Source organism: Colius striatus, chromosome 4 (genome assembly GCF_028858725.1).
Source record: "Colius striatus isolate bColStr4 chromosome 4, bColStr4.1.hap1, whole genome shotgun sequence".
In the NCBI taxonomy this organism is placed as follows: domain Eukaryota; kingdom Metazoa; phylum Chordata; class Aves; order Coliiformes; family Coliidae; genus Colius; species Colius striatus.
This window is the reverse complement of record NC_084762.1, coordinates 23,449,793-23,473,516: the sequence shown is the minus strand read 5'-3', so window position 1 is coordinate 23,473,516 and position 23,724 is coordinate 23,449,793. Positions and strand designations below refer to the sequence as shown.

General features: G+C 42.6%; 2 protein-coding genes across 2 annotated transcripts in view; one reads left to right on the top strand and one right to left on the bottom strand.

The window, feature by feature from the left end:
* The window catches only part of UPP1 (uridine phosphorylase 1), a 14,099-nt gene extending 11,616 nt beyond the window's left edge, over nt 1–2,483 (bottom strand). The window contains exon 1 of the mRNA XM_061995850.1: nt 2,397–2,483. The gene's annotated coding sequence lies outside the window, so the exon portion shown is untranslated. The remainder of the gene's footprint in view (nt 1–2,396) is intronic.
* The window catches only part of LOC133625300 (sterile alpha motif domain-containing protein 1-like), a 25,080-nt gene extending 1,356 nt beyond the window's left edge, over nt 1–23,724 (top strand). Inside the window, exons 2-3 of the mRNA XM_061994946.1 lie at nt 2,070–2,591; nt 23,392–23,724. Coding sequence (XP_061850930.1) covers nt 2,070–2,591; nt 23,392–23,412 — 543 coding nt within the window. The 3' untranslated portion in view covers nt 23,413–23,724. The remainder of the gene's footprint in view (nt 1–2,069; nt 2,592–23,391) is intronic.

Genomic DNA, 23,724 nt, shown 5'->3' with positions numbered 1-23,724 from the left:
GATAGGCATACGTTTTCCTGAGTGAAAAACTGGTTAGATGGTTGAGTCCAGAGTTGTGGTCAATGGTGTTAAATCCAGTTGGCAGCCAGTCACAAGTGGTGTCCCCCAGGGCTCAGTACTGGGGCCACTCATGTTTAACATCTTTATTAATGATCTGGATGAGGGGATAGAGTACACCCTTATCAAGTTTGCAGATGACACCAAGCTGGGTGGAAGTGTCAATCTGCTCCAGGGTAGGGAAGCTCTACAGAGAGCTCTAGATAGGCTGGATGACTGGGGTCATGATTTTTAATAAGGCCAAGTGTCAGGTCCTGTACTTGGGCCACAACAACCCCAGCAGCGCTACAGGCTTGGGGAGGAGGGGAGGGACCTGGGAGTGTTGATGCCAGGCAGAGAGGGACCTGGGAGTGTTGACTGACAGACAGCTGAACATGAGCCCAGGTGGCCAAAAAGGCCAATGGCATCCAGCTTGTATCAGAAATAGTGCGACCAGCAGGCCCAAGAAAGTCAATGTCCCCCTGTACTCAGCGCTCATCAGGCTACACCTTGAATACTGTGTCCAGTTTTGGGCCCCTCTCTACAAGGACATGGAGCCGCTGGAGAGGATCCAGAGGCAGGCTACCAAAGCAGTAAAGGATTTGGAGTACCTCTCATATGAGGAACGGCTGAGGGATCTGGGGCTGTTTAGCCTGGAGAAAATAAGGCTCGGGGGAGACCTTATTGCTCTCTACAACTGAAAGGAAGTTGTAGTGATGCAGGAGTCAGTCTTTTCTCCCTAGTAAGAATTAATAGAACAAAAGGAAACAGCCTCAAGTTGCACCAGTGGAGGTTCAGCCTGGATATTAGGAGGAATTTCTTTACTGAAAGGGTTGTCAGGCATTGGAACAGCTGCTCAGGGAGGTGGTGGAGTCACTGTCCCTGCAGGTGTTTAAGAGACGGGTAGATATTGCACTTAGGGAAATGGTCTAGTGGTTGATAGGGCTGGGACAAAAACTGGATGTGATGATCTTAAAGGTCTCTTCCAGCTGAAATGATTCTGTGATTCTACCTAACATATGAATTTTGAAAGAAGAACCAAATAAAATTAACCCAAAGTCTGCCTTTTAAAAGCCATTAAATATGGGAAATGTATTAAAATTTGTAAGGATTGTTTTCTTAATTTAAAATATTAACCTTTATTAAATAGACCTAAACTTAGTACTAGTTTAGTACTAGATGTACTAAACATGTACTAGAATCTATGCTCAAGGACGTAAAGCATGAAAGTCACGTTTAGAATCAATTATGCACCCTTAGAGTTACTACAGGGTATTGCTGTTACATTATGTCGATTACAGGAAAACCACATAACTGGCTACAAGAAGCATACAGTGCCATGATCCTAATAGCAAGCAGTTAGGGGATAAGAAGACACAGGAAAGTGATTCTTACGTATCTAGACAGTAAACAGCTGCAGTTGAATGAATATCCTGGGTTTATTTGCTGTTCACAGTATCAAGCAACCTTACGACTTTTAACAGCATTCTGGGTTCTCTGATCCCTCAAATAATGATGTACTTCAAAAAAAGTTCTGACAGTCCAAAGGTCCAGAATACTCTCTCCAACAACAGAAGAAAGGAGCAAGCAGAAAGTAGTTTTCCCATGGCAGACCCTTCCAGCAATCAAATAGTTGGTACCAGCAGTTAATGTAAAGCCATAGAATTCGCACACTATCTAAACAAATGGAAATTTTTATAGTCGTGTCAAAAGTTTTAACAGTCTTCCTCAGCCAAAGTTAAAACTAATGTTCAAGAGTAATATGTTCCCTGCTGGACTCAGATCAAGAAAGGGCACAGTCACTTTAACACGTTTGCAGACCCTCTCACTAAGGTTTAAAACTTTGCAAAATCTATTATCATACCTGTCTCTCATTCCCTCCCTCGCCTTTTTTTTTTTTTTAAAGGAAAACTTCAGCATTATCTTTAAGGAAAAGCTGTAGTTCGATGTGGATCGATCATAAGAAAAACTGAAGTCACGATAAACTTGACTTTTATACTGTGGCTTCCCCCTTGAGACTGTACTGTAAACAGCTTTCTGGCGATGTGCATCGCTCCCAGCCGCCTCTCCCGAGCCCGCAGCCGGCGGAGCCCGTACTAGCTGGCACACGACGGCAGCCCCGGAACGCCCCTCCAGCCCCACCTCTGCATCCGCTGGCCCTCGACCCCCCTGCCCCACCCAGCGGCACCCGCGTCTCTGCCGCGCCCCCCTGCCTGGCGCCTGGAGCTGTGGTTGCTGGAAGGCGCTGCAGGATCCGGGCAGCCCGCCCGCCGGCCGAGGGAGTTGCGGGGGCTGCGAGGAGGGCTCTGCCTTGCGCCTCGCTCCGCGCCTCCCGTGCGACGGCGGACGCCGACTCTCACCTGGAACAGCCGTTGAGAACCGAACAGAGCGTCTCGCTGCAGCAGATGGCCTGCGGGCCGAGGCAAACCGGCGTGCTGGTGGGCACCGCCCCGCCTCGGGCGGCGACCGCGGTACCAGCTGTAGTTAACTCCCTGCGCGCCGGGGAGGCAGCAAGGGTCTCGGGTTCCAGCGGCGGCGGAGCTACGGGTGGGCAGGTGAGTGGGCGGCGGAGCTGCGGGGCAGCGGCACGGGCACCGGCCGCTCGGCAAGCGGCTGGGGCGCGGGGCCCGCGGCACGGGCGCGAGTCCGTGTGCGCCGACACGGGCATTGGCCGTTTGGCAGGCGGGGGCCGGGGCGCCAGCGGCGCGGGCACCGTTCGGCGCGAGGTACGTGCCCGAAGCTCGGGGCGGGAGGAGCAGCGGAGCGGGCGTGGGGTCCTGTCCCGGGTCCAAGGCGCCCTTGGGACTACGGAGTCAGGTCAGGCTGCATGGACAGATCTCTAAATGTATATTTGCACAGTCTGGAAGTGCATTTCTTTTGCTATCACTTCGGTGCGGAAAAAAAAAAAGGTGGTGAGAAAAGAAGACTTCGAGTAGAATAGAAAAGTTCAGCTGGAAGGGACCTGCAGTGATCATCTAGTCAAAGTGTTTGACCAACTCAGGGCTGACCGAAAGCATCTAAACTGCCTCTTAAACCCTGACAGGCTTGGGGCATTGACCACCTCTCCAGGAAGCATGTGTTTGACCACCCTCTGGGTAAACTAATGTTTCTCAGTGTCCAGTCTAAACCTCCCCTGGCAGAGCTTTGAACCGTTCTCATATGTCCTATCACTGGATACCAGGAAAAAGAGATCATCACCTCCTTTTCCACTTCCCCTCCTCAGGAAGCTTGTAGACAGTAATAAGGTCACTCGTCAGCCTCCTTTTCTCTGAACTAGACAAACCTGAAGTCCTCAGCCACTCCTCATGGGACATTCCATCCAGCCCTTTCACTAGCTTCATTGCCTTCCTCTGGACATGTTTGAGGACCTTCGCATCCTTTTTTATATGGTGGGGCCCAGAACTGCACACAGTGCTCAAGGTGAGGCTGCACCACCATTGAACACAGCGGGATAATTACCTCTTTTGCCCAGCTGGTTATGCTGTGTTTGATGCCTCCAGGATGCAGTTTGCCCTCTTTGCTGCCCGCATACTGCTGACTCATGTTGGGCCTGCTGTCAACCAGCACCCTGAGATCCCTTTCTGCAAGGCTGCTCTCCAGCAACTTCTGTCACAATTATTACTTAGTCTTAGTGTTAACTCTGTCCTAGGTGCAGAGTCTGGCATGTGGACTTGTTAAATTTCATCCTAGTAATCACTGCTCAGTGCTCCAATCTATCTAGATCCCTCTGCAGGTTATCTCAAGAGAGTAAAGAGCACCTCCCAGTCTGGTCACATCAGCAAACTTGCTAATGGTGCATTCAACTCCTGCATCCAGATCATTGATAAATATATTGGACAGCACTGGCCCTAGAACTGAACCCTGAGGAACACCACTGGTGATATGTCACCAGCCAGATGTAGCCCCATTCACTACAACCCTTTGAGCTTTGCCCTTCAGCCATTTCTTCACCCAGCACATCATGATCCTCTCATACCACAGTTCGACAACTTGGCCAGAAGGATGCTGTGAGGGACAATATCAAAAGCCTTCCCAAAATCCAGAAAAACTACATCCACCACTTCTTTCATATTTACTAGGCACGTGACCTTATCATAGAAGGATATCAAATTAGTTAAACAGGACTTTCCCTTTGTGAACCCATCTTGACTGTGCCTGATTCTTTAAATGTCTTTAAAAGTACCCAGTACAATCTTCTCCATAGTTTTTCTACGAACTAAGGTTAGAACGATAAGTCTGTGGTTCACTGCCTCTTTTCCCATACTTTTTTTGTAGATTAGAATAACACGGGCTGCCTTCCATTCCACGGGGACCTCTCCAGAGTTCCAAGATCTTTGGTAGATGATCAAGAGGGGTCCTGCCATAACATCCACTAACTGCTTCAGTACTCTAGGATGATTCCTACCAGACCCTAGGGAGTTGTGAACTTTGAGCTGAACAGCTGGTCCCTTACAATTTCAGTGTCCACAAATGGAAACTCACTCTTCCCCCACTCATAGTTCCTCCAGCTCAGGGGATAGATCAGACTAAGGGATAGCAGTGTTACTAAACACTGAGGCAAAAAATAAAAATTAATGCCTCTGCTTTTTCTTCATCCCTATTAGTAAGATGATCATCTTGCACAAGTATTGGTCCAATATTTTCTTTAGACCTTTTGCTAATAAGATACTTTAAAACACCCTTCTTGTTTGACACAACACTGGCCAGCTTCATCTCTAATTGAGCTTTGGCCTTTCATGTTTTCTCCCTTGTCCTGGTTTGGGCTATGATAGGGTTAACCTTGATGAGGAAGTAGGAAGGGGCACAGCATGGGCAGCTGACCCAAGCTGGCCAACAGGTATTCCATACCATACTCACATCATGCCCAATGGGGCTGTGGAAGCGGGAGCTCGGCTGCCGGTTGGGAGCAGTCGTGTTGGGTCCCGGGTGGAGAGCAGCTGTGGCATGCACCATTCCTTTTGTATATCCTCTCATTTATTGTTAAAACTGTTTTTTCCTGAACTTGTTTCTTCTTCTTGTTGTTCTATTAAACTGTTCTTATTTCAACCTACGGGGGTTTTTTCCCTTTTTCTCTGGTTGCCCTCCCCGCTTCACCGGGAGGGGGAGGAGTGAGCGAGCACCCTCGTGGCTCTTTGCTCCCGGCTGGGCAAAACCACGTCATTATTTGGTGTCCAACGTGGGGCACACAGGGTTGAAATAAGACAGAGTGGGCTGAAACAATTTTCTTGTGTACATTTCTGATATTAGTTAAAAAAGCTGCTGTTAACAATGTTGATTTATATGCTTAAATGGTGTTGGCCAATAATTTCTCATATGCACTATGTATTCTCTGTGATAGTGTTTATTGCCTTTGGAAAAGGGATGAAAGCACTCATTCTGAAATACTGGTTGTTATTGGCTTATGTTATGGTTGTATCACTGGGTATGGAGCTAGGCCAGTACTTGTTGACTTGATTGTCATTTCTGCAACTTGGACATTTCTTCTCAGAATGTAGTGACAATAGTGACACTCAGTTCATGGGAAAAATGAAGGGACGTAATTTTTCCATTTTTTCCATCCTCCCTTACTCATTCAGGTTAACTCCAATAGCTTTTGACAATTCAGAATGCACTTGGGATGTCCCAGCCATTGTGGTTCTATTGTTCTGTCCTCTAGGTAGGGTGTTTTTCTTGGGCAGAGTTGCAAAATTTGTTTTTCAGACTGTTATGAGGTTGGGCAGCTATGGAGGGATTGACATACAGAAGAATATGAACAGGTATTGGATGAGTTTTTTAATTGTACAGATTAGGAACCTCACCCTAGCAACAACTGTGGCTATTCAAACCAAGGCAACTGATGCTGTTGCTGCCCTAACTCCAACAGCAGACACTGATTCTGAATCAGAGACTCAACCTGTGCCAGTGTCAGTTGCTCCTGTCCAGAAAAAGAAATACATAAAAAAATCAGTTTGCCTTGTGAAGGATGAAGATGAACCAGGGTCATCACGGGAGTGGGAGGAAGAGTCAGAGCCAGAGATAATCACCCAGTCCTTTTCCCCAGTGAACCTGTGAGAAGTGCGAAAAGATTACAGCCGCTGCCCAAACAAGCACCTTGTTGCCTGGCTGCTCCGATGCTGGCAGAATGGGGCCCACAGCTTGGACTTGGAGGGCAGGGAAGCCAAGCAACTGTGCTCTCTGTCCCGGGATGGTGGCATTGACAAGGCAATTGGAAGAAAGACAGAAGTCCTCAGCTTCTGGAGAAGACTTTTGTCAGGTGTGAAGGAAAGATACCCCTTCAAAGAAGATATCGTATGCCACCCAGGCAAGTGGACCACAGCGGACAAAGGTATCCAGTACCTGAGGGAGTTAGCTGTGCGGGAAATGATTTATAATGAGCAGTCACTAACAGACCCAGATGAGGTCCAGTGCACACAATCTGTATGGCGAAGATTTCTGCAAAGTGCACCATCATCTTATGCTAATTCATTGGCAGTCATCTCCTGGAAAGAAGGCGAGGGGAAAACAGTGGGGGAAATGGGTGTTCAACTTCGGCAATATGAAGAAAGTCTGTCTTCCTCCCTACAGGCTGTTGTTTTGGTTGTAGATAAAATGTCAAAAGAGTTCCACCAATTCAAAGAAGGCATGTCCCGCCCTCCACCTGCCGATTGCATACTTCAGCTATTAGTAGATGTCCCTCTGTTCAAGAGAAGGAATATAGAGGGCAGACACTACGAGGTGCTTTGTACCTGCAGGACCAGGGAGAGAACATGAACAAGTGGCATGGGCAACCTACTTTGGCCTTAAGGGCACGGGCATGTCAGTTACAGGGAAAAACCGTTACAAGAAGCAATTTCTCCTGGAAAGATGCTGCTCCAGTTTCCAGTGAGCAACTCCCTAGACAAAATAGAAGGGTTGACCATTATTCTAGTCCCCTCGAGGGGACTTCTAGCTCTTTTTGTGCAAAAGTATCCAATGACTGCCATGGCCAGTACTAGGGAGGCCCTGCCTCCAGCCAGGTGGAGGAGAGGGACAACCGAGTTTATTGGACAGTGCGGATCCGATGGCCTGGCACGTCAACCCCACAAGAGTACAAGGCTTTAGTGGATACTGGAGCACAATGCACTCTGATGCCATCAAGCTGTAAAGGGACAGAATCCGTTTGTATTTCTGGAGTGACAGGGGGATCTCAACAGCTAACCTTGTTAGAAGCTGAAGTGAGTTTAACTGGGGATGAGTGTGTCGTGGTTTAGGCCCATCAGGGAACAAAGACCACGATTAGCCTCAGAACCGAAGAGGCTGAGAATTGCTCAAGGGCAGGGAGAGCTTAATTGCCGCTTAAGGTTCAGGACAAAACAGACCAGGCCACTCGGTTTGGGGAAGAAAACAGAAAAGTAATTTAATGCAACATCAACTAAAACATACCCCCAAAAACCCAAAACATAACCAACATGAAACAACACAGAGTAATACATCAATGAAGAGTCCAACCAGCCTTTTTAAGAACACCTTCTTGCCACACCTCCCCTCTTCCCGGGCTCAGAGCCCTGATCCCGGTGTTTTTACCCTTGAACGGTTCGGGGGGGCAGGCAGTGGGGGTTTCAGTTAGTCTGTTCCCGATAGCTTCTGCCGTTTGTCCCTCCTCAGGACGGGTGAACTCCACACCAGTCCTCCCTGCAAGTCCGTGGGGTACCTCACACACATGGCAGACCTGCACGGGCTGCTCCGACGCGCACTTGTTCCAAAGGCTGCAGCTCCTCTGCCTCTCGTGTGGGGCTGCTCTGCGACGTGCAGGCTCTCCAACGCGGCCTGGGCCATGGCCGTCTCCCCACACAGTCCCTCGCCCGTCTGGGCTCACTCACATGGAGCTGCTGGTAACTCTCGGTCCTGCCATGGATCTCCATAGGTTGCAGGGGCACAGCTTGCATTCTCGCCACGGCTTGCAGAGGAGTCTCTGGTCTACTGCTTCTCCTTCCTTCCTCCTTCTCTGGCTGAAGGGTCCGCGTGGTCGCCACCATCTTGTATCACTCTTACACCTCCCGCCTCGCATTTCAAATTCCCTTTCCCTAAATAGTGATGGCAGAGGCGCCAGATTGGCCCAGCCGGGCCAGAGGTGGGTGTGAACCGAGGAGCCGGGGGAGAGTCCGCAAACTCTTTACCGGGTCTTCACTGCAACCCGCTCCCCCTGTTACTAAGCCAAAAGCTGCTCCTTGCTAAACCAGAACAGAGTGGCACAAACACCCATTGTAACAGGCCCACAAGCTCTGTGTACCTTAAGAGAGGGTATTTTAAGGACCCAAAAGGGTACCGGTGGGCCTTTGGTGTGGCTGCAGTGGAGGCAGAGGAAACTGAACAACTGTCCAGCATGCCTGGCCTCTCAGAGGACCCTTCTGTTGTGGGGTTGCTGATGGCTGAAGAACAACAGGTGCCAATTGCGACCACAACAGTGCGCTGGCGGTAATACCAGCAGAGATTCAGTGATTCCCATTCATAAGTTGATTCGCCAACTGGAGAGCCAAGGGGTGATCAGCAAAACTCACTCACCCTTTAACAGTCCCATATGGCCAGTGAGAAAGTCTGGTGGGGAGTGGAGACTGGCAGTGGACTATCGTGGCCTGAATGAAGTCACGCCGCCGCTGAGCACCGCTGTGCTGGACATGCTGGAACTCCAATATAAACTGGAATCCACAGCAGTCAAATGGTATGCCACCATTGATATTGCCAATGCATTCTTCCCAATTCCTTTGGCAGTAGAGTGCAGGTCCCAGTTCGCTTTCACTTGGAGAGGGGTTCAGTATACCTGGAATCGACTGCCCCAGGGGTGGAAACACAGCCCCACCATCTGCCATGGACTGATCCAGGCCACATTGGAGAAGGGCGAGGCCCCAGAACACCTGCAATACATTGATGACATTGTTGTGTGGGGCAACTCAGCAGAGGAAGTTCTTGAGAAAGGGAAGAAGATAATTCAAATTCTTCTGAAGGCTGGTTTTGCCATTAAATTAAGTAAGGTCAGAGGGCCTGTGCAGGAGATCCAGTTTTTAGGAATAAAATGGCAGGATGGATGTCACCATATCCCAATAGATGTGATCAACAAAATTGCAGTCATGTCTCCCCCAACTAGCAAAAAGGAAATACAAGCTTTCCTAGGTGTTGTGGGGTTTTTTTGAGAATGCACATTCCAAATTACAGTGTGATTGAGAGCCCTCTCTACCATGTGACACAGAAGAAAAATTATTTTGAATGGGGTCCTGAACAGCAACAAAGTTTTTAACAAATTAAACAGGAGATTGTTCATGCAATGGTGCTTGGGTCAATCTGAACAGGACTAGATGTTAAAAATGTGCTCTACACCACAGCTGGGGAGAATGGCCCTACTTGGAGTCTTTGGCAGAGAGCACCTGGGGAGACTCAAGGCCGACCCCTTGGATTCTGGAGTCAGGGATACAGAGGATCTGAGGCCCGATACACTCCAACAGAGAAGGAGATACTGGCAGCATATGAAGGGGTTCAAGCTGCGTCAGAAGTGATTGGCAGAGAAACGCAACTTCTCCTAGCACCCCAACTGCCAGTACTGGTCTGGATGTTCAAAGGGAGGGCCTCCTCCACACATCATGCAACTGATGCTACATGGAGTAAGTGGATTGTACTGATCACACAATGAGCTCGTGTAGGAAATTCTAGCCGCCCTGGAATTCTGGAATTGATCACAAACTGGCCAGAATGTGAAGACAGTGAAGTATCACCAGAAAAGCAGGCAACACGTGCTGAAGAGGCCCCATCATACAAGGAACTTCCAGAAGATGAGAAGCAGTATGCCCTGTTCACCGATGAGTCCTGTTGTCTTGTGGGGAAGCATCAGAGGTGGAAGGCAGCTGTGTGGAGTCCCCTACGCAAAGTTTCAGAAGCTGCAGAAGGAAAGGGTGAATTGAGCCAGTTTGCAGAAGTAAAAGCCATCCAGTTGGCTTTAGACATTGCTGAACGAGAAAACTGGCCACGGCTTTACCTCTACACTGACTCGTAGGTGGCAGCAAATGCTGTGTGGAGTGGTTACAGCAATGGAGGCAAAACAACTGGCGATGACGGGGCAAACCCATCTGGGCTGCCCCAATATGGTAAGACATTGCTGTTCGGCTGGAGAAGCTAGTTGTGAAAGTGCGCCATGCAGATGCCCACATACCTAAGAACAGGGCCACTGAAGAACATCTGCATAACCAGCAAGTGGACAAGACTGCAAAGATTGGAGTAGCTCAGAGAGATTTGGATTGGCAACATACGGGGGAGTTATTTTTAGCTCGGTCAGCCCATGACACCTCAGGTCATCAAGGCAGAGATGCCACCTATAAATGGGCTCGTGATCGAGGGGTGGATCTAACCTTGGATGCCATTGCACAGGTTGTCCATGAGTGTGAGACGTGTGCTACAATCAAACAAGCCAAACGGTGGAAGCCCATATTGTATGGAGGATGATGGCAGAAATATAAATACGGAGAGGCCTGGCAGATTGATTACATCACACTGCCACAGACTCGCCAAGGCAAACACCGTGTGCTCACAATAGTGCAGGTGGCCACTGGCTGATTGGAAACGTATCCCGTGGCTCATGCCACCGCCCAGAGCACCATCCAGGGCCTTGAAAAGAAAATCCTCTGGCGACATGGCACTCTGGAAAGAATTGAATCAGACAATGGGGCACGCTTCTGGAACAACCTCATAGATGCCTGGGCCAAAGAGCATGGCATTGAATGGGTTTATCATATCCCCTACTATGCACCAGCCTCTGGAAAAATTGAGTAACACGATGGACTATTGAAGACCACACTAAGAGCAATGGGGGGTGGGACATTCAAACATTGGGATACAAATTTAGAAAAGGCCACCTGGCTAGTCAGCTCCAGAGGATCTGTGAACAGAGCTGGTTCTGCGCAATTGGAACTTTTACATACTGTAGAAGGGGATAAAGTCCCTGTGGTGCATGTAAAATATCTGTTAGGGAAAGCAGTCTGAGTGAGTCCTACCTTGGGTAAAGGCACACCCATTTTTGCTCAGGGACCTGGGTGTACTTGATGGGTGATGTGCAAGGATGGGGAAATTCAGTGTGTACCTCAAGGAAATTTGGTTTTGGGTGAGAATAGCCTGTGAATTCCATGAATTTAATTGTATTATGTTAGTTGTTAAATAACTTTGCTGTTGTATGCCACAATTACCATAGCTACTCTATGCCATATCACTAACACTACAGTAAGAACCACCCAGATCACTGAAGGATGGATCTGGATGAGCAAGATACAGAATGGCCGAATGTGAATTGGCACCCAGTGACATCCTCAAGATCAATGCCTTCAACTTAGAGAAAAAACACACTGAATAGACCAGCTGCAAGTTCCTGATACTGCATGCAGTTACCTATCTCACACACACCCTATCTGCCCTGCTGCGAAAGATTTATGCAGAATAAGACCTGACGTTATCAAGTAAATGGACTCAACGGGAATGTTAGGGGGATGGCCTATAAACTGAGGGAATGATATACTTCTCTCTGTGTACCCATATTTGGTTGGGGGTTTTTTGTTTGTTTTTTTTTTTTTTCTCTCAGGGATAGGAAGTGTGGTGTTTAGATGTTGAATATTGTGAAACTAGGCATGACGTAGATGGTATAGAATATGGGGTGGGATGTCCTGGTTTGGGCTAGGATAGGGTTAACTTTGATGAGGAAGTAGGAAGGGGTACAGCATGGACAGCTGACCCAGGCTGGCCAACAGGTATTTGATACCATACTGATACCATGCCCAGTACATATAGGCAGGGAGCTAGTCAGGGGCAGGACTTCAGGAGTGCGGGCTGGGCTGCCGGTTGGGAGCAGTCGTGTTGGGTCCCGGGTGGTGAGCAACTGCGGCACGCACCATTCCTTTTGTATATCCTCTCATTTAGTGTTTAGTGGTTTTCCCCTTTTTCTCTGGTTCCCCTCCCCACTCCGCCGGGAGGAGGAGGAGTGAGCGAGCACCCTCGTGGCTCTTTGTTCCCGGCTGCACAAAACCTCGACATCCCTGCATATATGAACCACAGCTTTGTAATCTTCTTGCAAAGCCTGACCTTGCTTCCAGACATCATACATTTCCTTTTTCCTCTTGAATTTCATGAGGAGCTCCCTATTCAGCCCAGCTGGTCTTCTGCCCCACTTGCTTGAGTGGAATTGCTTGCTTCCCTGCTTCTGAAAGATAATTCTTAAAAACTGACCAGCACTCATGGACTCCTGAGCCCTCACAAGCAGATTCCCAGGGTACTGCTAAATAGCTCACTGAGTAGCTTAAAGTTTGTTCACTTTAAGTACAGGGTAGCAACTCTGCTGTCCTCTTTTTTCCTCATTACACTGAAAATTTTTTAGTCAACCATTTTATGTTCACTGTGGCCAAGACAGCCATCTACCATCACATTTCATGAGTCCTTCTCTGTTCACAAAGGACAAGTGGAGGAGCGTATCTTTCCTATTTAGCTCACTGAGTATTTATGACAAGAAGTTACCTCCTATGAACTTCAAGAATTTCCAAGACTTGTTCATCACAGTTTGATATTCCCAGTTGATGTCTACCTATGCAGAAATTTCCCAAGTTGCCTATAAAGTAACTCATCAGTGTTTATATCCTGGATGGGCAATTGGTAGTAGACATCCACTACCTGTCATTTGGGATTTTTATCCCCTAATTCCCACCCAGAGGTTTGCAACCATATCATCACTAACTGTAATGACTGTACAATCAAACCTCTTATATCCAGGGCAACTACTCCATCTCGCCTACCCTGCCTATGCCTCCTGAACAGACAATAAGTCTCCATCCCAGTGTTTCAATCGTGGGACTCATTCCACCAAGTCTTACTATTACCAATGGTATTGTAGCTCTGGGAGCTGGCAAGTGCTTCCAGTTCATCCTGATGTTTCTCATACTGTGTGCATTAGTGTACAATCATCTCAGATATGCTCCTAGCATTCCCATCCTCAGGCAATGCCATGCCAACTCTTGGCTACCCTTCAGCAATCCTCTCAGTATCACCATCAATTCTAGTCTAAAGCCCACTCAATTAGTCCCACCACCTTACATCCAAAAATGCATTTTCTCCATCAAGATAGGTGGATACTGTCAGGTCCCAGCACAGCAACATTTTCCTCTGCTTTACTTGAGAAGTACTAACTCAGCTCTACCTAACCCAGCAAGGTGTATGTGCTTAAGGTGTATGTCAGGAGGTTGGGGCCACACCTTTTTCTGTAGTGATAGGACTAGGGCTAGTGGACAAAAGGTGGAACACAAAAAGTTCCACTTAAGGAAGAGCTTTTATACTGTAAGGGTGAGGGAGCCTTGGCACAGGCTTCCATGGAAATTTGTGTAGTCTCCTTCTCTGGAGGTTTTCGAAACTCGCCTGGATGCGTTCCTGAGTGACCTGATGTAGGTGGACATGCTGGAGCAGAGAAGTTGTACTAGATGATCTTTAGAGGTCCCTTCCAACCCCTACCTTTCTGTGATTCCATTATCCTATCACATATGGGGCCATGAGAGAGAGAAAAATGTCACATGTTCATCTTCTTTAAGTCCCTAATAGGTAAAATAGAAGCACAGCCTCCTAATGTATTTTCCATTTTTCCCTTCTTAGAGTATCTGTCAACACTTGAAAGCTATGAAAGCTATGGTACTGGACAATCCAAAATAAACACCTTAGAATCATAGAATCATTACTGTTGGAAAAGACCTTTAAGATTAATTATGTGGAAGAAGCTTTTCCTTTAATTAGGAATTTTACTTACCCTTTAATCTTTGGATTCACTGAAAAACCTGTTTTGGCTTTTGTCATTCATCTATACATTAAGAGAATAATAATTTTAAATTTCTTCTTTTGTAAATAAAGAAAAACCAGGTTAGCGTAGTCACCTTATCTGAAGCGTTTAATAAATAATGGATCTCTATGAGTCTAATAATTGGTAGTGACCTAATCATCTCTAGAAAACTTTTTAAAACTTAAATTCATTTTGAGCTTCATGATTTTGTAATCTTTGAGAATTTTCATTCCATTTAATTCCATTTTGGTATTTATTACTTAGGTAAAGATGCAAAATATATTCCTAAATGCTATGTTAGAAGGGTGAAAAATATACAAGTATATACTGGAATTATTACAACAATAAGTTACAAAACCAGCACTGGTCTCACTTTTCAAATTTTTATATTTCATGGATTAAATATATCACGTCTATGGAAAGTAAGGCTGTCTGTTCTTTTATAATCAAGAGTATATGCTTTCCTGCTCACCATATGCCATTTTTATAGTCAATTGGCCAAATAATTCAGTGCAGCTGTTCACACACTTAGCTAGTGCATTTTGATTGTTCAGTCATTTTGGATGTTTTAGTATCATTAAAACTATTAATAGGAGTATGGAGAGTGCTAAAACTGAACTTCATATTTGTATTTCTAGCTTTTTTCTCCAGTCTATATCTTCGTATGTAGCTCCATTCTGAAAAATAATCCACAGAGAACTGCAAAAACAGAATATTAAACTATTTGTTTATGGATTGAGCTTCATACTACATCTTTAACAACTAATTCTGTGTATCTAGTACCAATAGAAGTGTTTAAGAAACAGATAATGCTGTGACCTACTGTAGGTAGCCTGCTCTGGCAGGGGGTTTGGACTAGAGGTCCCTTTCAGCCCTTGAGATTCTGTGATTCTATGAAGTCAATGAATTTTTAGATGCTTAAGAAAACCATGTGCCAATTCAATTATTGTTTGCATTGCTACACAAAGAAAGTTAATGTATATATACCCTTGATCTCTGAAAACATATTTCTACTTTAGTCCAGTCAGAATGACTAGCAAAAGACAGAATGAAGTATATATTTGGTAACAGTAAAATGAAAAGAGATATTAGACTTTGCTACAGTTAAATAGCTGCATGTAAAAGGAAAACTACTTTCAGTACCTAAAATGCTAAGTTATTTTAAAATCTGAATCTGGAATTCTCATTTTAAAATAGTCACATATTTAGTATATTTGGATGTAATCCATAAAAGGTATCTGCATTTGTGTTTTATTTTTGGTCTTGCAAAGCAATCAGTATTCAAAAAAAGAAATTATCTCACTACTTAAAGGCATTCAGGTCAGAGATGGAGCACAATACAACTAAATAAATGTTTCAGCATTTAAAACAATAAGGCTTTTGACTTCATCATCTGTTTTAAAAACAAACATTGAAAATGCTTTGGGACCCAGAAAGCTTCCACTGCTTTTACAGGGAACTGCTGATGAGTTTGAACACTGCCAGTTGTCATGACTGTATTGACTCAGAAATAAATAGACCAACATAATTACTGGGGTAAGATGAACTTGAGCAACACATTTCCATCCTTGTGTTCAGTTGGGAGATTTTTTATTTTGTTACACTACTTCAATTTCATATCTGTTGGAGAGCTAACAAGTTATAATTCTGCTGCAGCTTTCTATTATTTTGAATGTGCAAACACAAATACCAGGATTCTCCACCTGCTGTTATAAAGACAAATCGCAGTCTGTTAATATGCTAACTTGTGGTAGTCAAAGTATGATTCTTGAAGACTCAGTTGACCGACAGTGCAGATCAAACATTTCCTTGCCTTGACTAAGGAAAGCTGAGTATACATTAGTTGCACATTAGCAAACTTTTAAGAGTTTGAGGAGTGTCATGTGGATATTAACTAATGGCAACCAAGGTAAAAGGAGACTGTTTTTACAGTAGAACATGGTGTACACTTTCAAAATGTGTGAAAATCAGTGCTATAAACACTTCTAAGAACACAACTACAACAAAGCAGAACAGCAGTGCTAAGTGACTAGATTAGAATCTCAGTTGTCTTTCTATCTCTGCCTCTTACAACTGCCTAAAAATTTGACAGTTTAGGACTTCGATGCTAAGGAAAAAGTGTTAAGAAATGAAGAAGACTCAGACATTGAAAAACTCAAAGTAATAAAGTAGTTACTTTGGGAAGCTTTGTACAGATCTTAGCAAGAAAAGTAGACAATAATACAGAAAGCAATTCTTATCAGCAGTATTGCAGCTACACAGGAACTTATTTCATGGAATAGATTTTGAGGACTTGGCACAACAAATATAGTCAAGTCTATGTGAGCAAGTGATCGGTAAATTTGTAAATACTTTTAAATACCCATGCTGGTTGGTTGGTTGTAGATTTCTGGTCATAACATTAGTGTATCTAAATTTTTCAGTAAATTTATACTAAACAGTTTTCAGAAAACTTTCAACAACTACTGGTCTCAGGCCAGCCAGGATCAGGGCGATGCGCTGAAACATACCAAACCCACTCAGGCTTGCTGAAGGGGGAGCATTGCCATGAACAAGTACTACCATACTGTATGCAAGCTCCCAGTTTATTGTAAAGAATTACATCGTCTCAGTTTCTGTTTTTACATCCTGCTGACCTTTAGATTTTGCCTATTTTCCACTCTCACCCTGCTACTTCTCATACTCGCAAAGGGGCATTCCATAATATTACCTGATTTGCCCACAATCAGTCTCATAATCTGAAGGTCAGTTTACATTTTTTGCTAATTACTAGTTCTTTATTCACACAAACAACAACAAAAACAGATGGAAATGGATTCAGTTTAAGGGCAAAAAACCTTCTTACTCAACTATGAGCATTAAAAAATACCAAACACTTGACTGCCTTATGATTACTCTAGAGTTTCATCATCATCTCATATTTCCCCTTTCATTTATGTTTTGGCCAGTAAAGCCTGTAACTGCAAATGGTATTCGCAAAATAAGTTTTTCCTGCCATAATAGGAGTCAGAAGAACAAAGTGAGACTGAAAAGTTGTATCATTGCTGATGGTTTTACTCTTAAAGTATGCTACAAAGGCTAACATACACAGAACTTAGTTTACTGTTGCACTTTACTATTGTTGGGCTCAACAAACCCTTTATTACACTTTTCTACAGATGCTAAAAATACAAATTATAACCTTTTCAAAAGAGTCTATCAAATGAAGATAGCTGAATTCCCAGATATGGCATGTTCACATGACTGAAAAATTCTAAAAAAATCATAAAATTATATTCTTTTGAGACCATTATGCAACTACTGGTGATTAGTACATTAACTATAAAATTTTGTGGTTTCAGTTCTAAGGGTTTCAAAAATTTGTCTGTTCTTCACACAAGCTTATTTACAATGCTTCTCTATCATGAGAGATGCCAATTTTTTCTACTAGACTTTTTTTAATAGTAACAGCTCTAGCTCTGGTATCCCCTGGTACTCTAGCCTAGAAAAATAGATTTCATGGAAAGATCTGCTTTCACAGCAAAATTAATGGTCTCAGTGTATCTGAACATAATCTACAATACAATGTAAGTGAAAACGGTAGTAATTTCCCACCGCCTCCACCACCAGCTTTTTTATATTTGGATTTTTTTTCTGACTAACCAATAACTGCACATTTAAATATTTTCACGTTTTAGCGTTTTATGTTTGCAGATACAACTTAGCTGAATTGTTGGTTAAAATGAACAGCAAAAATGGATTTAGATGCTGGGTCTAACAACATCTACTACAAAACTTTCACAAACTTTCACAGAAAATTTTGAGGGATCAGTTTTCCAGTCAGAGTTCTAAAGAAAAGCACTGTTAATCCAAACCTTGAAACATTCTGTTCAAAGAAATGTATATTCAGTAATACATTTTTAAAGCTTCAGCTCTTGAATTCAACAGTGTACAATGTACTGAGTGTACTCTGAAAAGGAAACTAAAAATTACCATTAAAAAGTTCACTTTTCATATTATTAGCAAAAAAAGATCTTATTGAAATTGCATTCACATTCTAACAGGTTTTATAGTAAATATGCAATTACTTATAAGATTTCAGGGATATATCCTAATTCAAGTAGGTAACAGAGCAAGTGTTAAAATATCAATGTAGCTAAATTTTTCACAGTATTAAAATAATTAATATACATTGCTGTTTCAAAGTAGAACCTGTTTTGCTGGTGCTAATAAACATGGAGATCTAGCATATAATATTTTTGTTGCAGTCAGATCTTCAGGATATATAAGTTTTTTTTAACAGCTGAAAGCACAGACATCATATACAGCTTAGTCCACCCCACTGTTACCTAGTGATTCATCTATATTCTATATAGAGGAAGACTATAATAGGAAATGCCACAAGATGTTAATTTAATTATGTTTCGAAACACTATGACTGATCCTCCAGTTCTTGTGCAGCAGGCATAGTAATAGAATTGTTCTAGATAGCTGACTATCTAGTCTAAATAAATTTGCTTCTGGGACTAAAAGGCCAAGTTTCCAGTGAAGGTTTGACTTTTTCACTGCAAATATTCATACCAGTTCAATTCTTTCAATTTAAATTTCACCTCACACCATACAGTTCCACTTCACTTTTCTTTATGGCATAGGTTATAACTGTAATTAAATAGAAAAAACTTGCTGTTTTGGACACATTGATATCGTGCCTGTATCTAGTCAAATCAGCAGTAATATGATAACCCTATTTAACGACATCAAAGGAGCACTAACCTGCTGTATGAGAGAACTTCAGGTTTGCTTTGTTTATTATGTTAACAAAAAGTCTAAGAATACATACTGACAGCCTGATCTTTAAATTTTGCAGTAATGAAACAAAATTAAGTTCATCTATTTTATAAATAAAATGAACTTCTCTGTCAGGGATGTGTTCACGTATAAAAAGTAATCTAACAGGCATGTAAACAGTGGACTATAAAAGCCATAGTCTCTTAAATTACTTATAAGAGCCAAGGAACAGTTGCTTTGGTTCATTGCTCGCAGGTGCTGATTAAGACCATGATGGCTCTGAGTCTGCAATAAAAAGAAAGATTAAAGTTCTTAGGATAACTTGAACCATAAGAGTAAAAAGGTCAGCTAAAATTTTCAGTCTGTACCACAGCAATCACATCAAAATGCATTCAAATTCCAGTACTTTTAATTTTTAACTTGCAAGCTATAAAAGCTACCTCAGAGCTTGCACTATGATGCAAATCTGTAACCAAATGCAAGTAGCTTTTAGATTTACATATGAAAAGGGTTACATCTGTTGTCTGATGTGTCTTGGATTCCTCCCGTGCAAGAAGTGAAAGAGAAAGATCCATCTCAAGAGGGAACTTCAAGATGCTCATGCTGTCAATTGCTTTGTATAAGCAGGAAAAAGTCACCAAGTGGTAAGAAAATACAGGCACTAAAGAGGACAAGGTCAAAACTGAATAAAGGTGCGAGTCTAGATTAAACTATGCTGATAAGAGCTTTAAAATAAAAAAAGTCATTTTCCATTGAGATACAGAATCAATCTCAATCAGAATAGATATGATTGACAAAGTGGGTAATACAAGTAAAGCAGGTGTCATGTTATCTAAGAATTTCTGAAAGAAAAGCATCTCAAATATAAGATGTATCTATATATCAAACTATGCACCATACTGACTTTTCAGCAGCCTTTACAGTTTTAAGATCACTCTGAAAAATATATATCCCAAATTTACATTTATATCCCAAATGTCTCATTTATATCCCAAATGTCTCATTAAAGACACACTTCACAGTAAAAAATAAAAAAAATCAGCTATCACCAAAGGAATGAATTTGAGGTTTCAAAGTCCCACATTATTTCAACTTTCTTACAGTAATGGCAAAGCAAAATGTCAGTGCACAGAAAAGATAAATAGACTCTGAAAACAGAATAATAATATTCAAGGTATAATAATATTCAATATTTCATTCTAAGGAAGAACACTTTCAGACTCCATGGTTGAACTGTTAGGCCACTGGACCTCCCAAGGCAGCATCCTCTGCAGGATCAGAGTTTGGATACTTAAGTTGCCTCTGAAGAGTAGCTCCTCAGGGTATGTACTTAATTCAGGTCCAGATTATCACTTAGTTTTATACAATTTTCCTACTGAATAATAGCACACAACTTCTAGTTTTCTGTTTACCTGTTTTCTTCTGATGTCACCTGGTGGAACAGATTCTGTACACATCCACAAAATATTAATACAAATGGGACACACACAGATTAATTCAGGAAGTGCTAAGTGTCATAGAAACTAAGTTAACTGGCCTTTAAGACTTACATGCCTTGATATATCAAGGTCAAGGGAATCATAGCTGTATTGTAAATCTGCTGGGGAAGAAAAACTTATCTATACAAAAGTTAGGTAAGCAGAGACATCCTTTATTTGACCAGGGACATAGGATCATTCCCAAAGAATTTCAAACAAAGTGTAAGAAACTATGAACTAAGGTATTGTTTCTTGAGATTTATGTTAAGCTCAATGTAAAAGTTAGACAACAAAAGACAGGAAAATTGCTTATGCGAACAGCTGCCGGACATCACTTGTGTGAGATAAGATAACCGTAATTGCCTTTACATACCAATACCACCTATGCAAGCAGAAGAGATATTGCTCAAAGATAACTACAGGATGTTCTGAGGAACAAAGGAGGAAGACTTCTCACTCAACAACCACCGGAAGGCAGAAAACGACCCCCTTCACATCAACTGAAGCATGCACAGAGTACCTACAGTGCTTCATGGCCACGGACTAAAATGTATAAAAAAGGGACTGTTTGAACTGATCAGCACGGCAGTTGGCGGAGCGCAGACTCCCCTGCCGTCCAGCGCTGTCTTTGCTCTTATTCTACTTGCTACAATTAATAAAATTATAATTGGATTATGATCCGTTGTGGTCTCAATTTATGACACAAAGCATCAAAACTAACAGATATTTATATTCAACATTCTTTTGTTCTTTTCCACTATACATAAAAGCCTGCTTATAATTGTTCATTTAATTTATCTTTTACCTTCACTTCAAATAACATTTGTTACTTTTACCCATACATCACTTATTGATTGGTCCCTTAATACACAAAATACACATATACACATATGTATTTCAAAATCACTTGGCCAACTAGCTGATTTATGCTACTGATTATTTGGTGTTCTGAACCAGAATGGTACCAATTATCTTGCACTCTGGATCAGAATGTTATGTGGCACTCAGGACCAGAAAGTTATGGGGGTTCAGGACAGCAAACAGCCTAATGGTTAATATAACAAACTCTTTCCTTCCTCTGAAGCAGTCACTCCCAACATTGCTCTTAGATGTTTTATGGCTTGCAGGTGCATGGATTTAAACAATCCCCCTTGTTATCACTCTTATTTCCATTGTGCCTTCTTCTCTTTGGGAGCAGCTTTACCAAGGAGGCCTAGTTTTGCTTAGTTATGCTAACTTGCTTATGAATTTTACTTAAAAATAACTATTCAATAACATTACTTGATTTTTTATACCTCGTATAACAGCTTTATATTCAATATTTACAGAAAATCTCATGGCCAGAGGTCAGTGTTCACAACAGAGACAGAGAAGGCTTGTAAAAGTTCATTTTATTCAAATAAAGGGAGAGTCCACTGGGACATTGCCCTGTGGGGTCTCTCAACTTGCTGGAGGGCGCAGCGTACTTTTATCCTAATTTCTGACCACTTACGGCTTTCTTCCTTTCTCCATTGGCTGAGATACTCAGAAAGTATAGACTACCCAATTGGCCTATTACAAGTTCACTCTAACATGTACTACTACTGCTTTGCTTTTAGTCTCATCAGGCCTATAAAGCTAAATATATTAAGGAAAACAATGGCATAATAAAAAATTGATTAGGTGAGAAAATGTTGATTTGCACAGAAAGGGCAGTATTCTTATAGTATAATTTATGTCTGAATAACTAAACATATATTCTACACCTAAGAAAAAAAAAAAAAAACAAAAAAAAAAACCAAAAAAAAACCCCTCCCAACAACCATACAACCACTCCTGATTCAGTAATGTATCATTTTACTTGAGAAGAGTAATCCATTATATTAGAATTTTTCATGTATAATACTTACACAGGTATGGTCCTAGAGATGAAAAGGTGAAAAGGGAAAGCACAAAAAGAAAGTGTAAGTAAAACAGGTTGACAATACCATTCTGTACTGCGCAAAAGTGAAATTTTGTCACAAATTTACTCTCATCTTCATCAGAATGAAATGGAGCCATTGAATTATTTAAATATTTCAATTTAGTTTCTTAAGACCAATACCACTGAATTTTTATATATCATTTCTTAAGATTTCTAAAGTTTCTAAAGGCCTTTTGGGACCTGCCTATTGTTAAAGTTTCTTAAGGCTGTTAAGGTTTCTCAAGGCCTCAAAGTATTGTCTAGAAAGAGAATGCCCAAGATAAGACCAGCAGATGTGCAAGATGTAAATTAACTGAGTTAGTAGAGTGTTGCCAAACCAGTGATAGCACTTAAGCAAATCTAGAGGACAAGCAATGAATGGAGTATTTATTTCCTGGGTGTCGTGGTTTTGCCCAGCCGGGAACAAAGAGCCACGAGGGTGCTCGCTCACTCCTCCCCTCCCGGTGGAGCGGGAAGGGGAACCAGAGAAAAAGGGGAAAAACCCGCGTAGGTTGAAATAAGAGCGGTTTAATAGAACAACAATAAGAATGAACAGGTTCAGGGGGAAAAAGGAACAGTTTTAACAGTACACGAGGGGAATATACAAAAGGAATGGCGCGTGCCGCGGCTGCTCACCACCCGGGACCCGACGCGACTCCCCCTCCGACCGGCAGCCCCGCCTGTGCTCCCCAAGCCCCGCCCCCGACTGGCTCCCTGCTTCTAGGTACTGGGCATGATGTCAGTATGGTATCGAATACCTGTTGGCCAGCCCAGGTCAGCTGCCCATGCTGTGCCCCTTCCTACTTCCTCATCAAAGTTAACTCTATCCTAGCCAAAACCAGGACACTGGGATAGGTGTGTTTATGGCAAATAACCTCATGAAAAGCATTGAATATTCATATTTGTAGTGGTTTTGCCTGGGCTAAGGTTTGGGGTTTTTTTTGGGGTAGAAAGGAATAGCCAAAGATAAAGCAGCACCTTCATTAGTTTTTCTAGATGAGATCATCTGTTCATTATGTCAGTAATGCAAAATGTGTTCTCCATAACCTTTTCCCTCACAATAGACTTCTACCCAAAGTTAAGCTTCAAATTGAAACTTGTGCATTTTGACTTCTCATCTTCGTTCATTTCTCTGTATGAAGCATGTGAAAACATTCCAGTCTTACTAAAGTCAGTGGACCAGAAAATAATTTCCAGTTAAATTATTACTTTTTTTTTTTAATAAAAAGCATAAAGCATGCCATGTAATAAAAAATGATGGTACATTAATCAGAGGTTTGAAATTTGAACAAATACAGCTATACTGGGTGAAGCCTACAACAGAAAATTGCATTTTACTTTTATCACCTTTCATTTCCTATTGACAGGTAAACACGAATGTGGACTGAAACACAGAAAGATAAGATGACACGTAGAGCACCAGTGAAACAACATAACAAACTCTGGGACTGGAAGTTGGAAAACTGAGAACTAATGGAGGAAAATTAGCAACACATTATCAAAGCTGTTTATTATAACTTTGATCAAAATCATCAGCTGACAAAGGGTCAACTTGCCTCATAAAAGCATTAAATTAAATAGTTCCAACAGCTAGATATTTTCACTAATAGCTGCTAAAAAATTCAGATGTTAAAAAAACAACTCTTTAAAGACTATTCACATCTCCCTTCTTTACAAGAAGAAAAGAAGTGGGCAGGGGC